Source organism: Acomys russatus, chromosome X (genome assembly GCF_903995435.1).
Source record: "Acomys russatus chromosome X, mAcoRus1.1, whole genome shotgun sequence".
NCBI lineage: Eukaryota > Metazoa > Chordata > Mammalia > Rodentia > Muridae > Acomys > Acomys russatus.
In genome coordinates this window covers 97,874,333-97,888,516 of record NC_067169.1, presented here as the reverse complement: position 1 = coordinate 97,888,516, position 14,184 = coordinate 97,874,333, and the positions used below count along the sequence as shown (strand labels likewise).

The following is a 14,184-nucleotide window of genomic DNA, read 5'->3' as shown; positions in this document are numbered from 1 at the left end:
CTTCATCTTGCCTTTAGGATAAATTTTTTGGAAATCTTTTCCAGCCCATTACTCTGAGTTAATGTCTGTCTTTACTGCTGAGGTGTGTTTCTTGTATTCAGCAGAATGATGGATTCTGTTTTTTGCATCCATTCTGTTAGCCTGTGTCTTTTTATTGGGGAATTTGGTCCATTGATGTTGAGAGGTATTAATGACCAGTGGTTGTTACTTCCTGTTATTTTGATGTTGGTGATGGCAGTGTGTGTGTGTGTTTGTGTGTGTGTGTGTGTGTGTGTGTGTGTGTGTGTGTGTGTGTGTGTTCTTTCTTTTGGTTTTGCTGGTGTTGAATTATTTCCTACATTTTCTTGGATGTATTTAATCTCCTTGGATTGGAATTTTCTAGTTTCTTCTGTTGGGCTGGATGTGTGGATATTATTTAAATTTGGTTTTGTCATGGAATAACTTGTTTTCTTCCTCTATAGTTATTGGAAGCTTTCTGGATATAGAATTCTGGACTGGTATCTGTGGTCTCTTAGAGACTGCAAGACATTTGCTCAGGTCCTTTTTGCTTTTAGGGTCTCTGTTGAGAAGTTGGGGGAAATTCTCATAGATCTGCCTTTACATGTTACTTAGCCTTTTTCTCTTGCAGCTTTTAATATTGTTTTTTGTTCTGTGTAAATAAGTTTTTATTATTATGTGGCAAGAGAGTTTTCTTTTATGGTTTTATCTATTTGGCATTCTGTACGCATCCTGTACATTTATAGGCATCTCTTTCTTTAGGTTAGGGAAATTTCCTACTATGGTTTTTGTTGAAAATATTTTCTGGACCTTTGAGATATGAAACTTCTTCTAATACTACTCCTATTCTTCTTAGGTTTGGCTTTTCATAGTGTCTCAGATTTCCTGGATGTTTTGTGTCAGGAACTTTTTAGTTTTAACATTTTCTTTGACTGATGTATCAATGTCTTTTATTGTATCTTTTACATCCAAGATTCTCTTCCATTTCTTTTATTCTGTTGGCAATGCTAACATCTGTGGTTCCTGTTCTCTTACCTAGGTTTTCCACCTCCAGGATTCCCTCTGTTTGTGTCTTCTTTATTTCCTTATTTCCATTTTCAGGTCTTGGACGGTTTTATTTCTTTCCTTTACCTGTTTCATTGTATTTTCCTGTATTTACTTAAAGGATTTATTCATTTCCTCTCTAAAGGCCTCTATCATCTTCATAAGATTTGATTTAAGGTCATTTTATTGGGCTACAGCTGTGTTATGATATCCAGGGCTTGTTGTAGTAGGATAACTGGGTTCTGGTGGTACCATATTGCTCTAACTATTGTTTATGTTTTTACACTGGCCTTTAGGCATCTGAGTTTTGCAATTATTATAGGTTTAGATGCTGATTTACGAGTTTGTGATTGTTGGGTGGATGTTTTTCCTTGGTTTCTGTTTCCTTTGTCTGCTGGCGTGTGCAGCCTGGAGTCCTGGTGACTAGCTAGTCTTTAGGTCCAGAAGGGTGTCTTCCCTGTTTTTGGTTTCTTTATTTCCTTCTGTCTGCCTTTCTTTCTTTCTTTGTTGTTTTGTGGCCTATGTGATCTCTGGGGTTGTTGGTGCTACCCTTGCCTCTGGGGCCCTAATACCAGCATGACCTGGTGTACTGGGAAGCCTCAGGAAACTAGGTCAGATTGTGGGCTTGAAAATGGAGTACAGGGGTTGGGGTTCAGTTTAAGGGTGATGGGTGTGTTTTAGGGGATTATAGCAGCCAAGGTTTTAGGATAGGTTCTTACCTGTTTGTTCCTGGTGAGTGCAGGCCTCCAGGTGTGCAGGCAGATTTAGGGGGACAGGAAATGGAGTGCAGGGTGTAGGATACATTTTTTATAGCTACTGGAGGTGTTTTCAGGGAAGTTGATCAGTAGGGCTTGAAGCAGGGAGGGGCTTAGCTGAGGTCCCTGTTGCTGGTTGATTTCAGGGAGAGGAGGCAGATTTGTGGGGAGGGAAATGGAGTACAAGGTATGAGGTCCAGTTTATTGGTGTTGGGTGGATTTTCAGGCCAGTTGGCTGAAAGGGGGTTGGGCAGAGAAGGGCTTACTTACCTGGCATCTCTGGTGCCACTGGGCCTCCAGGAAAGCAGGAGGAGTTGTGTGGCAGGAAATGGAGTATAGGGTTTGGGGTGCAGTTTACTGTTATTGGATGTGCTCTCAGGCAAGTTGGTGGGCAGGGGCTTGGGGGAGGGGCTTACCTGGAGTCTCTGGTGCCTGTAGGCCTCTGGGAAAGCAGACAGAGTTGTGGGGTGAGAAATGGGGTACAATGTATGTGACAAAGTTTACTGCTGTTGGAGGTGCTTTCAGGGGAGTTGGTAGGCAATTTTGAATTAGTTCAAGATTTAATTTCAGAATTCTATTTTGAAGATAACTATGACATTATTATTTATTTAAACTTTATTTTCCATAGTCGGTTGGTATCGTAGATACAATGATAGAAGGAGGCCTGTCAATGCCCATAAACATTTGTTAATGTTTATGAAGTGTGGCATTAGGTGCTTCTGTGTACATTATACCAATAATTTAAAATCTGTATTGAATAAAAATGTATGATAAAGAAAAGTTTGCATTTGACACTCATTTTTTATTGTTTTAAGTGTGGGGGTACCAATAGTAAAGATTAGAAAAACTCTGTTAATCCATCTGATATTTTTGCCAACTTTTCTATACATTCAGATATTTAATTAATTTAGATAGCAGAAGAGTAAAGAGATAATGTGCTAATAAGAGACTGAAAACATCTTATCAGAAGAAGATATGGTAATGTCATCTAAAATCCAGGGAATATCTGGTAATTTATTTTGCTAAACGATGAAAGAAGGGGTATTTATTTTGAAACAAAGCCATGTGTAAAAGTTAATCATAAAGAAAAAAGGTTTTCATGGAGAAAAAAAAGAAAGCACGGGCAAAGATCAACTAGATAGGAGAAACAAGAAAAACGGCAGACTCCATTTTAAATCCAAGCACTGTCTATGATATAGGAAATTTGAAAAGACCACATTTAGGGAAAAATTATCTTCCTAGATGCCCCAAGACTACTTTTCCAAATGCTTACTCTCTTAGTGTTGCTTGCTTTCATTGTCCCCAGCTATGGTACATCTTCATGTAGTTCAACTGGAGCAACCAAGTGAGGGAGGGGGAGCAAGCAATACTGCTGCCAGAAATCAGTGCCTGTAACTTGTATCATCAATCTTAAAGAGTCACTGATCCACCTGAACCTCTCTATTCCACTGCAAGCTCAGACTAGCATCTTTATATTTACTCTTGTTAAACAACTGAATTAGAGCCACTTGCCTGCTCTAAGGACCTTGGAAAGACTTTAAATTTTTTTCTTATTGGATATGGAGTGAAGTGTCCATATGCTCAGTTAATCACTCCAGCCACATCTTCTTCTTTGCATAGAACTCTCTAACAGCTTTTCTCACATTTCGCTGGTATAAGAGTCAGCTGTTTAAACACCTGTTTTATCCTACTAAATCCAGAATCCCTAAGGGAAAAAGGGGTCCTTTGCTTTCATCACTTCTCCAAGCAACTAGCAACGCATTTTCTACCTATTACATTCTAAATAGTCAGCCCTCTTGTCCATAGGTCTTGTATCCTTCATCGCTCCTTTTCCAAAGAGTGAAGCTTTTGTATGACTCCTTTTTCCTTCATACTGTTAATCATGAAATTCACCAGAGAAATAACAATTCTTGAGGGGAGAGCCAAATTTAAAGCAATCTTTTATTGAATATTAAATACTGACCAAAAGATGGACTTTGGTCAAGACCATTCCCAAGAATTTCCCAGGTGAGAATGGCCCTCAAGCTTCCTGTTGCAGGCGCTTATAAAGACAAATCTATAGGCCACTGTACTGAGGCTTAAAAAGTGACTCATTACAATGATAGATACTAGGCTTAGCAATGACTGCATAAATTCTCATTACTTCTATACATTCATAAAATAAAAGAAAAGAATCATCTGCTATTAAGCATGTACAATCTTGGAACAAGGAGAAATTCTGATTCTGTTGGTAGAATTCAGATATATGAGTACTTAATAAGTCCCACAGTTAATTGGTTTCACATTTGAAAATCACTATCCTATGTACTTTTTCACCATGGAAATATCAACCTGTATTTTGAGAATTGTCTGTAGACAACCACATTGAGAGGATTTTTAAAGTTCAAGTGAAATCAGCTTTTCAAGTACTAGTTAATTGTATATTCAGAGTAGATGGACTAGGGGTAAGAACATTTAAAAAGACAAAAGTACTTAACCACTCTGACTCGGTGTTCTCATTGAAGATAGAATGAGAAACATCTAACAGAATACTTTAACTAAAAGTTATATTGTACCTATATAACCTGTAGTCTCCAGCTAGCAAATGCTAGAGAATTCCAAATAGGAAGAAAAACAAAATAGTTTGCCCCATAAACTCAGTGAGGAACAATTCCTGAGAAACATGCAAATATAATGGGTTCTACTCTAAAAATATGATTGGTTAACTTTATATTGACTGTCTTTCTCCATTTTGTATATTTTTAAATATATTTTGACTATGTGTTGAAGATAAATATCACTGTTGATTTGTTTTATTTTCCAGATGGCTTGACTGACTGTGTGGACCCTGACTGTTGTCAACAAAGCAACTGTTATGTAAGCCCACTCTGTCAGGGCTCACCGGACCCTCTTGACCTCATCCAGCAAAGCCAGCCCCTCTTCTCTCAGCACACTTCAAGACTCTTCTATGATCGAATCAAATTTCTTATCGGCAAGGACAGTACTCATGTCATTCCTCAAGAGATCTCATTTGACAGCAGGTATATAGAAATTTATTTTGTCCTTACTAAAAGTGATCATGTTTTTTCTTCAGAGTAAAAGAAAATTGTCTTCTAAAGATCAAGTGGTTTCTCATTCCTTCCAACAATATTGCTATCTTCTGACTTCTCTTGAATGCCTACACTGTCACCAATTTGTTTCTAAAAGCCAATTGGTCAGATTATATATCATAAAGTTATAGAAAATGTCTATATATATGAAAATTGTATTAAATGACAAAATGGAGGTACAATTTGCAAACTTACTACTTAAATTATGAATTATTTTTTGAAAAAACAAACTTGAATTTCAGTAGCTATGTTTTAGGTTTTGCTTCATGATGAAAAGTGTTTCCAGGTCAAAGAGTTGAGTGATTTGATATCTTAATAGAGAATTCAAGATGAGAAATATGTGTCTTCTCAGAAGACTCAAATGCATTAATTATCTCTAAAGATCCTACAACAAAGTCCAACCCACCTAAATCAATTCACTTATTTAAAGTATAATAACAGGAATTTGCTCATTGGTATTCAACTGCTTCATCTTCAGCAATGACGAACTTTAATAATTAGCACTAGTGGAGGTAATCCTGTACATCTAATTATTTAAGATTTCAAATATGGAGAGATGGTTTGGTGATTAATAGTTCTGCTCTTTCCAAAGACCCAATTTCAGGTACCAGAACCCACATAGTGACTCACAGCTGCCTATAACCCAAGTACCAGTAGATCCAATGTCCTTTTCTGACCTCTGTGGGCTCTAGCACATGCTTTGTGCACATATATATATATATATATATATATATATATATATATATATATATATATATATATATATACACACACTCAGACACATAATACACACATATTTTTAAATTCCCTCCCTGATTTGTTCTCTAAATTACTATTTCACTAGTTTTATAGACTCTTGCAAACAAAAATCTTTAACAACAAGCAAAAAAAATGGCTTTGTCTAAGAGCCTCTGTTTATGCTCCATTCCCTGAAGATGTATTATTTCAAGAGTTTGATACCAATGACAATCTAAGAAAATTACAACTCAATGTTAACCTGTATACAGCAGAAAGGGGGGAAATCAAGATGTACATGAAAACTTCACGTCCCTTCTCTTCAGTTGAATAAAAAAATCCTTATTTTATTAATGTGCCATTCTGATCTTTTGGGCTTCCAATGTAACCCAAAACCAATGCCAGCATATCACAAGAAAGATTTGTAGGGACTCCAGAGAAAGTTTGCCTTCCACCAAGCAAGAGATTCAATAATCTCCACTTCAAAACTTTTTCTCACCTTAATATTAACTCCAGTCCACCTTTAAAATGTATTAATTAATACAATTATTTAGATTTTGGAGACTTATTTATGGAACACAACAGAACAAAAAAATTGAAGGCAAGCATTGTTCCCATTTCCTATTCAAGGCAGAGGTAAGTCAACTCTATATCTTTCTTGACACTTGGGGATCAGTACAAAAATGAGACCAGGGGCACTGAGAGAATTAATAACTTTCATTACTTGAGATGTGTTGAATAACATGTTGAATTTAATGAGGGGGAATCTCAAGACCTGTTAGAGACAACAGACAAGTCATTTGGCCCAGGGCAGGGCACTGGATCAATAAACTTAGAAAAGTTAAAACAAACTTAAACCCCTGTGGTTCAGCTTCACGCTTCAGCAGCACTTGCTAGGCGCTCACACAGTGAACAAAACTATTACTTTTGGTGGTTAATGCCCTTCTCCTCCTCCTGGTTTGATTGAGTTTTCTCATTCTTTTGGAAAATGCCCCACATTATCATTTGGCTCTGCAAAGTGACATTTAAATTCAGAATGATGAGTCTCCATTGAATGGTCTCAGCTATTGGAGTCCTTGCTGTCAGAAAGATGTGAGCCTTCTCCAAGTCTTGTGTATCTGAACACAAGAAATCCAACTGTGTTTTCTCTAGCCAAAAAAAAATTTATTCCTTTTCCTTGGTTTACTTTTGGGCAAAATAAGTTCATTTTTGACCACGTATATAAATGACAATTACAATCTCTCTGGTACACCAATATAATAATTTTTAGTTTGCAAAGCACCCAAGCACATAATATTTCATTTCATTTTTACAGTATCCCTATGAAATGAGGCAATTGTACTTGGTGTATTTTATATATGGGGCAACTGAGATTCTAAGAGACTAAATCACACAGACAGCAAGTTTGGATTGTAGCAACTTCTGTAACAATTCCATTCCACCACAGATGCCCCATTTCCACTTGTCCTTAAATTTATCTGATGACAAGAATTAAATTTGTCTTGGATAAATGGCATCTGAGTCAACATAAGAAACTTTGAGACCAAGAAGTTTTTAAAATCAACCTCAGTTTGTTATATTGCAATAGCATGAGTTACAAATTTTTGTTTTATTTTTATGTTTTTCAAGACAGGGCTTCTCTGTGTAGCCTTTGCTGTGCTGGACTAGCTTTGGAGACCAGACTCAGCTCAAACTCAGAATAGTCTGTCTGCCTCTGTCTCTTCTCCGAGTGCTGTAATTAGAGGCTTGTGCCAGCACACCTGAGTTACATTTTTTCTTTTCTTAATATACATTTATATTATTACACATATATACAATAAACTACCTACAACAAGAAGAACCACAAAACAACCAGGAATTATATAAATGTTATATTCATAGTGTTTTGCCTATCTGTATTTGGCAGCCTTGAAGAAAGCATCTTTCCTATCTTGGTGAGTCTAAAATTCTGAATGAAAATCCATATCTATCATATCTCACCTTTATCAACTTAAAATGTCTACGTAGACCTAAAAACATCTTAACCCCTAAACAACTAAGCTTAATTGTAAAACTAAACTATCTGTTCTTCAACCCCATCAAAGACTTGAAAAGGAATAAAATTAATTATCTGAGTAGACAGGAAGTACAGGTTAACAGGTTCCAAAATGGGAAAATGACAGAGACAGTTTGCTGCTTGAACAGTCACCCAAAACTGTCTGTAACATTGGAGCATTTTCTTCAGCCTTCTGGCCCAAGATAGCTGACAGACACATCTGTGAGGCAGGAACTATTAAGGACTTGCTTACCCTGTCTTGGCAGAGTTTAGTCATCAACTCTGCCTATATCCAAGTTTGCCCTTTTTTAGGCAGAATTTTTTAATATATTTTATTAATTTATTCATATTACATTTAAATTGTTATCCCATGCCTTGTATCCTCCCATTCCTCCCTCCCTCCCATTTTCCCCTTACTCCCTTCCCCTATGTCTGTGACTGAGGGGGGCCTCCTCCCCCTGTATATGCTCATAGGGTATCAAGTTCTTTTGTCTGTGGCAGAAATTAGGACATTTTGGCCAGTGGCTTGTTTGCCACATTTGAAGTCATCTCCATAAAGAGGTTCATTGAGGCTCATCATCTTCTTTGAGGTAGGCTGGGTGTTGCCAGGAGTTAACCTGTCTCATTGTCAGTGAGTCTTTAAAATAATAAAAACATCTTTAAATGCCATATTCTGTAGGTCTCTGAGGTTTTTGAAGACCTGAGTGACAAATTTTTAATCAGGTACTTCTTTGGGGATGAACGTCATAAAATAGATATTTTGATTCACGGCATCTGTTGTTGTGTGCCTACTGTGTTTCTGAACTCTGCTGATCTTTGATCTGTGTTGTTTCATCTAATTCTCATTAAATGGTTCATGGTATAATTTGTTAAAAGTTTCATTTTCCAAATGAAGAAATCATTGTGTTAGTGACTTCAACAAAGTCATAATGACTGTCAGAACCTGGATTTGAACACAAGCATATTAGTAATGAATGCCTGATATTTAAATCACTGCACTGAGCTATATGGTGGCTCCCTTTGAAAACTGGAGTACATGATTCTAAAGTGACACATGGCGCTTACACAACCTTACTGTAGACTAGCTTCCCTCAGGTAAAGCTAAGATATACTTACATGCCATAGTCATACAAAACACTCTTATTTTTTTTCCTTTTGCCACATAACTGAGAGGCAGATGGGTACACAGGTAAAAAAAAAATCACTGCTAATTGACTCATTTCCCTACTGATAAAACATGACCCACACAGCTGACTAGCTACTGCACATTGTGCCGCAGTCACACATTGGAGCTACAGACAACAGTACATAGCTATCTAAATGTTGTAAGGACATATGGAAATAATTGTTAGCCCTTTGCATCATAAGGAGAGTAGTTTTTGCTGTACTCAATTGATTGAACTGGCAAATAAAAGCGTGTGTCATATGTACCTTCTATGCCTTTTGATGGTGTAATGTCTGTGAAGATGCAAGCTGCCCACAAAGAAGTCTTTAGGAAACTCAATTCAATTATCCTTTTTCCCGCTAAATGCAACTGACCCTGTAGCTCAAATATGTTTTTTTCTTCAATCTATTCCAAACATGACTACAAAGTAAACCACAGAGTCTATGGACCCTTAAGTATTACGTATTACTTTTTAATAATGTAAATAGGTGAACAGAAGCATTATTGATCTTTAGTGTCTAAGCATTTAATCACTATTAATAATGTAGAAGGTTTTTATAAATATGTAAAAACAAGAGTACATTAAACTAAATGACAGCAGTAATTTGCAAAGCCAGACATTTCACTCGCCATCACTAATGGAGAAGTGCATTTAAAAACATCTTACCAGGATTAGTGCAGCCACTGACAGTAGCTCTGGCCAATGCTTAGCTAATAAACTCATAAAGGGAGGGGTACCCTAATTTATGGTGTTTTATGTGCCACCAAATATGATATCAGGTATCTCAGGTCCCACCAAAGTAAGAAAAAATCTACGTTTATGATGAGAGTGATTATTATGTTTCTCGCCTAGCAAAATTTTCAAGTACAGTTTAAAAATCTGAAATTTTGGCCCAGAAGAGAGCTCTTCAGGTGAAAGCACTTGCTGTGTAAGGCTAACATCCTGCATTTCATCTCTGACACCATGTAAAAACCTAGATGGGGTCACTTGCATCTATAACCCTAACACTTCTGTGGCCAAAAGCTTGTGCACACAACACAGCAGTAGACACTAGAAAGACCCTGCCTCCAAACAAGGAGGAAAGAGAGAAGAAACCCCTAAAACGTTGTCCTCTGATACATGTGCTGCAGGAAATGCTCCTACCTGTCACACACACACACACACACACACACACACACACACACACACACACAAACACACACACACACACACAAACACACACACACAATAAATAAATAAATAAAACTCCACAGGAATGCTGCTGAATATAATTGCAGAGGCCTTTTGGAATACCTACACTTACTAGAAAAGTTCTAGGACTGGAACCAAATGTAGTACAGCATTAAGCACATAGTACTCCCAGTGAATTGCAATGAAAAATGAAGTTAAACAAGATGGTAGGTTTCTTCTATTTCTTTGCATGTTTTTGTTTGCTTTGGCTCAGTTTGGTTTGGTTTTGTTCACACTGGGATGTCTATTGTTATCTCTGAATTATCACATTCCTTAATCAAGTTCTGCAAGGACAAGGACCAAGTCAGATTTACCCTCTGTATGTTTTGAATACCTATTGCTATCTGGAAAATTACTTATTATTATCTCACAAGTCTATGGGTTAGAAATTCAGATATGGTGTGACCAGGATGGCTTTTCTCTGGTCCATTACGTTTGGGGCCTCAGCTAGAATGTATCAAATAGCTGGAGGCTGAAACAGTAGAACAAAACGGGGAATTTTGCTGTCTACCTTCAGAATCTCTATTAGCTATTTCAGTTTCCTGCTAGCATAATAAGTAAACAGCTTTGAGTTTGTTAGAGTTCTTGTACTGTATCTCTGTACTCCAAGAGATAGAAATGGAAGATGCCATTCTCTTAGGAATAGACATAGAAAATTTCCAACCGTCATTTACGTTATATGCCACTAGGTAACACCATCAAAAAGTTCACGAAGATTCATGAGGGAGGACATAGGTCCCATTTGTTGATCAGTGAAATAGTAAACAATATTTGATTATCCTTTATCAACCATGTCACTATATCCACAGATCCTAACATATTATCTCACAGAAAACAAGTTCAAAATTGAATGATATTTCATTGAGTGGTTTAGTTGCAGTGATTTTCTTTTTGAAACAGAGCCTCATACAGCCATGAATGCCCTAAACCCCTAATGCCTTGGCCTCTACTTCATGGTTGCTGGGTTTAAATCCATGTACCACTTTGCCTGACCTAGTTGCAGTGATCTTGAAGTACAGGTGTTCTTATATTTAGCAATGAAATCAGTCAATATTGGTTGCACTGAGTGCACTGATATTATTTACTTAACCTATTCTCAATATAAAATCAGCCTAAAGGTAAGATTCCAACTCTCCAAACAGCCCTGAAGCAAAATTCATAAAAAATGAAATGATTGTGTACCAGTACCAAAGTAATCATTCATTTTTATCTTATAACATCTTCCACCACTGTCACAGCCTGACAGTAATTGAGATCATTCATAACTCCATATAGGCATCAATAATTATTTCTACCTTCAGTGGGCTACATAATCAAGATGTAGTATCAATTTTAAAAAAGCTAGAAAATATGGAGCAACATCAACAGAAGGAAAACTGTTCTTTTTTTTTTTAATCTAAATTCTTTTTTTTTTATTAATTTATTCTTGTTACATCTCAATGTTTATCCCATCCCTTGTATCCTCCCATTCCTCCCCCCCCCCATTTTCCCATTATTCCCCTCCCCTATGACTGTTCCTGAGGGGGATTACGTCCCCCTGTATATTCTCATAGGGAAAACTGTTCTTAACTGACTCAATTTAGCATGCATCATTTTTTGACCCACTAAAGAACAAAAGCGGTACCTCCAAAGAATTTAACATCCTAGAACTACCTTAAGCAGGGAATTATCAGCAAAATCTTCTTACCAAAGTTGTCTTCTTCTTTTACTGTATACCATTCAACAATAAAATCTTGATTCTTGTTTCTGATTAGTCATGATACCTGGTAATAGTCATAATTATTTACCATATCTTCTTTAATAAAACATACTATTCTGCACTTGGCTGAGCTGAAGATGTACACAATTTGAAATTCTGCTAATGACAAAACAAGTTATTGACTGAATACTGAAGCTAAAGAAAGGTTAAAGGAAGATGAACACTGCTAGAGACATCAGTGACTGTGAAAGTATTGTGAAACTTAACAATAACTACACTTGGCATGTACTCCTTATTTTTAAGTGTACATTTTATGAAAACTAGTATTTCCAAAGCAACTTATGACTTCATTCATCTTCAGAAGGTGATAGCAATGATATTCTATTCCTCTGACATTCTTAGTACAATGCGATATCCTGATATTGATTCCTCTTTTAGGACTGGAAAGGGTTTCTATTTATTCATTTCTTCTACAAATGTATCTTGAGAAACTATTCTGTACCAAGAACTGTATAGAGGGACATAAACACAAAAAAAGTCTTTTTAATCATAGAGTTTGTATTCTAGAGGTAGAAGTAGTCAACTATCAAGACTTAATCATTACACACCATATATATTTATAATGTCTTATAAATATATATAATTATAATATCTTATAAATATATATATATATAATTATCATGGTTAGCCCACAAATATATTTTTAAAAACACTATTTTCCACTAAAAAATAAGAAATAATGAGCTGGGGATATAGGTCAGTGATAAAGTACATTAATAGCCTGTTAGAATGCCCAGATTTGAACTTTGCTTCTGTAAAAGGTATCAAATAAGTACATACTTACTTAAAATAATTGCATGCTGCATAAGTTTGGGGGATCTGGAATATTAGGGTTTTCAACGAACTTGTTCATCACCTCAGTGTTCTAAGTTCAAATTATTTGCTGGAGCAGACATGTAACTTAGCTTGACATAAGATGAAAAGTACCCTCACAGATGCAGCAAAGTCATTAAACCTTTACAGAAAGGAGATTAACCAACAAGTTTTCAGCAGTAACCCAGAGATGGAACGAATTGGTTTGTTCAACACAAAGAGCTGATAAAATTGACAAACACAAGGGACTATTGATGACTTGCAAGAAAAACACAAAAACTATTTAGACAGACAATGGCTTGCCCATATACAAGCAGTTTTATCCTTTGGCATTTAGAGTTCTAAATTTTACTACAACTTAAAGTTTCGTACTAAGCAAATGAATTCAAAGAAAAAAATCAATCACGAAAAAAAATCCCATCTCCCATAATAAAAAATTCCACTAACTACACTTTGGAGTCATTTTATCATGATAGATCCTACAGTTTCCTTCAAGGTAACCTGAATTTCAGAGGATTGATAACTATTTCGGTTGAGATTTATGAACATTACAACATTTACTTGGTTCATTTGTTCATTCGGTGATAGACACTCTCCTAGGCTCTAGGCTATAGGGGGCAATATCTCTTCAGTATAGCAAGGAACACAGAGTGTAATGAAAAAGAGAAATGTGAAGAAGGAAGAAGTACTGTCAAGTGGGATTTAAGACAAAAAAAAAAGTCAGCAACTGAGAATCATCATTTTTGATAGAGTGGTCCAGAGAAGTCTCCCTAAGGAGGTAACACTAGATCAGAGGCCTCATAGCATTCATTGGTATGCTAGATGATTTGGACATGAATATTTCTTACCACCTGGAACCTTATACAATAGATTTTTACACACTGAGCCTGCTATTGACTTTTAGATGCCGCTGAATTAGGATTTTCTGACACTGCATGCAATGAGAAGGTAAAACAAAACTATCTCAAGGAATTACTACCTAGCACTTACTATACTAGGTTTTACTGATAAATGCTGAGAGGCCTTGCCCTCCAGGAGTACATTGAGAAAATCTCAAGATTTCCTCAGACAAACTTAATAGGCTTTACAAAAAACAAACAAACAAACAAACAAAAAACAAAAACAAAACTGTAGCACTAGGCCATTTAATCATGAAAGATGAGTAACTATAGCCAGTCTTTGTTGATTCCTTGAACCCAAAGGAATACAATATGTAGAAAATATTTGCTGGTTTAGAATTTAAAAAAAAAAAAAGATATAAAGAAACCCAATATTTAGGTAGTTTTTAATTAAATACAGTGTTATTATAGTATTCAAGCACCCACAGAATTAACATTCAGTTTTAAGATTTCATAAGTATCTCACCAAATATCCACAAGATAAGTATTTGTAATTTTACTGAACTGTAAATTTGAATCCATATGCTTTCTGTTTAACTTTTTAATGAACCTACTTATGAAAGAACACTATTTGTTAATGACAGATTTTCAATATTTTTAATCTAGGAACACAAAAAGCATCAGACTAAGGGCTAATAAGCACACAAGACAACAAATGCGAA

The 14,184-nt window shown here is 36.1% G+C and overlaps 1 protein-coding gene across 3 annotated transcripts in view; it reads left to right on the top strand.

Annotated features, from left to right (window-relative positions):
- Window positions 1-14,184, top strand: part of Tenm1 (teneurin transmembrane protein 1) — an 873,613-nt gene that overhangs the window by 711,749 nt on the left and 147,680 nt on the right. For all 3 annotated transcript variants that reach the window (XM_051141408.1, XM_051141407.1, XM_051141405.1), the window contains one exon: window positions 4,600-4,816. In XM_051141408.1, coding sequence (XP_050997365.1) covers window positions 4,600-4,816 — 217 coding nt within the window. The remainder of the gene's footprint in view (window positions 1-4,599; window positions 4,817-14,184) is intronic.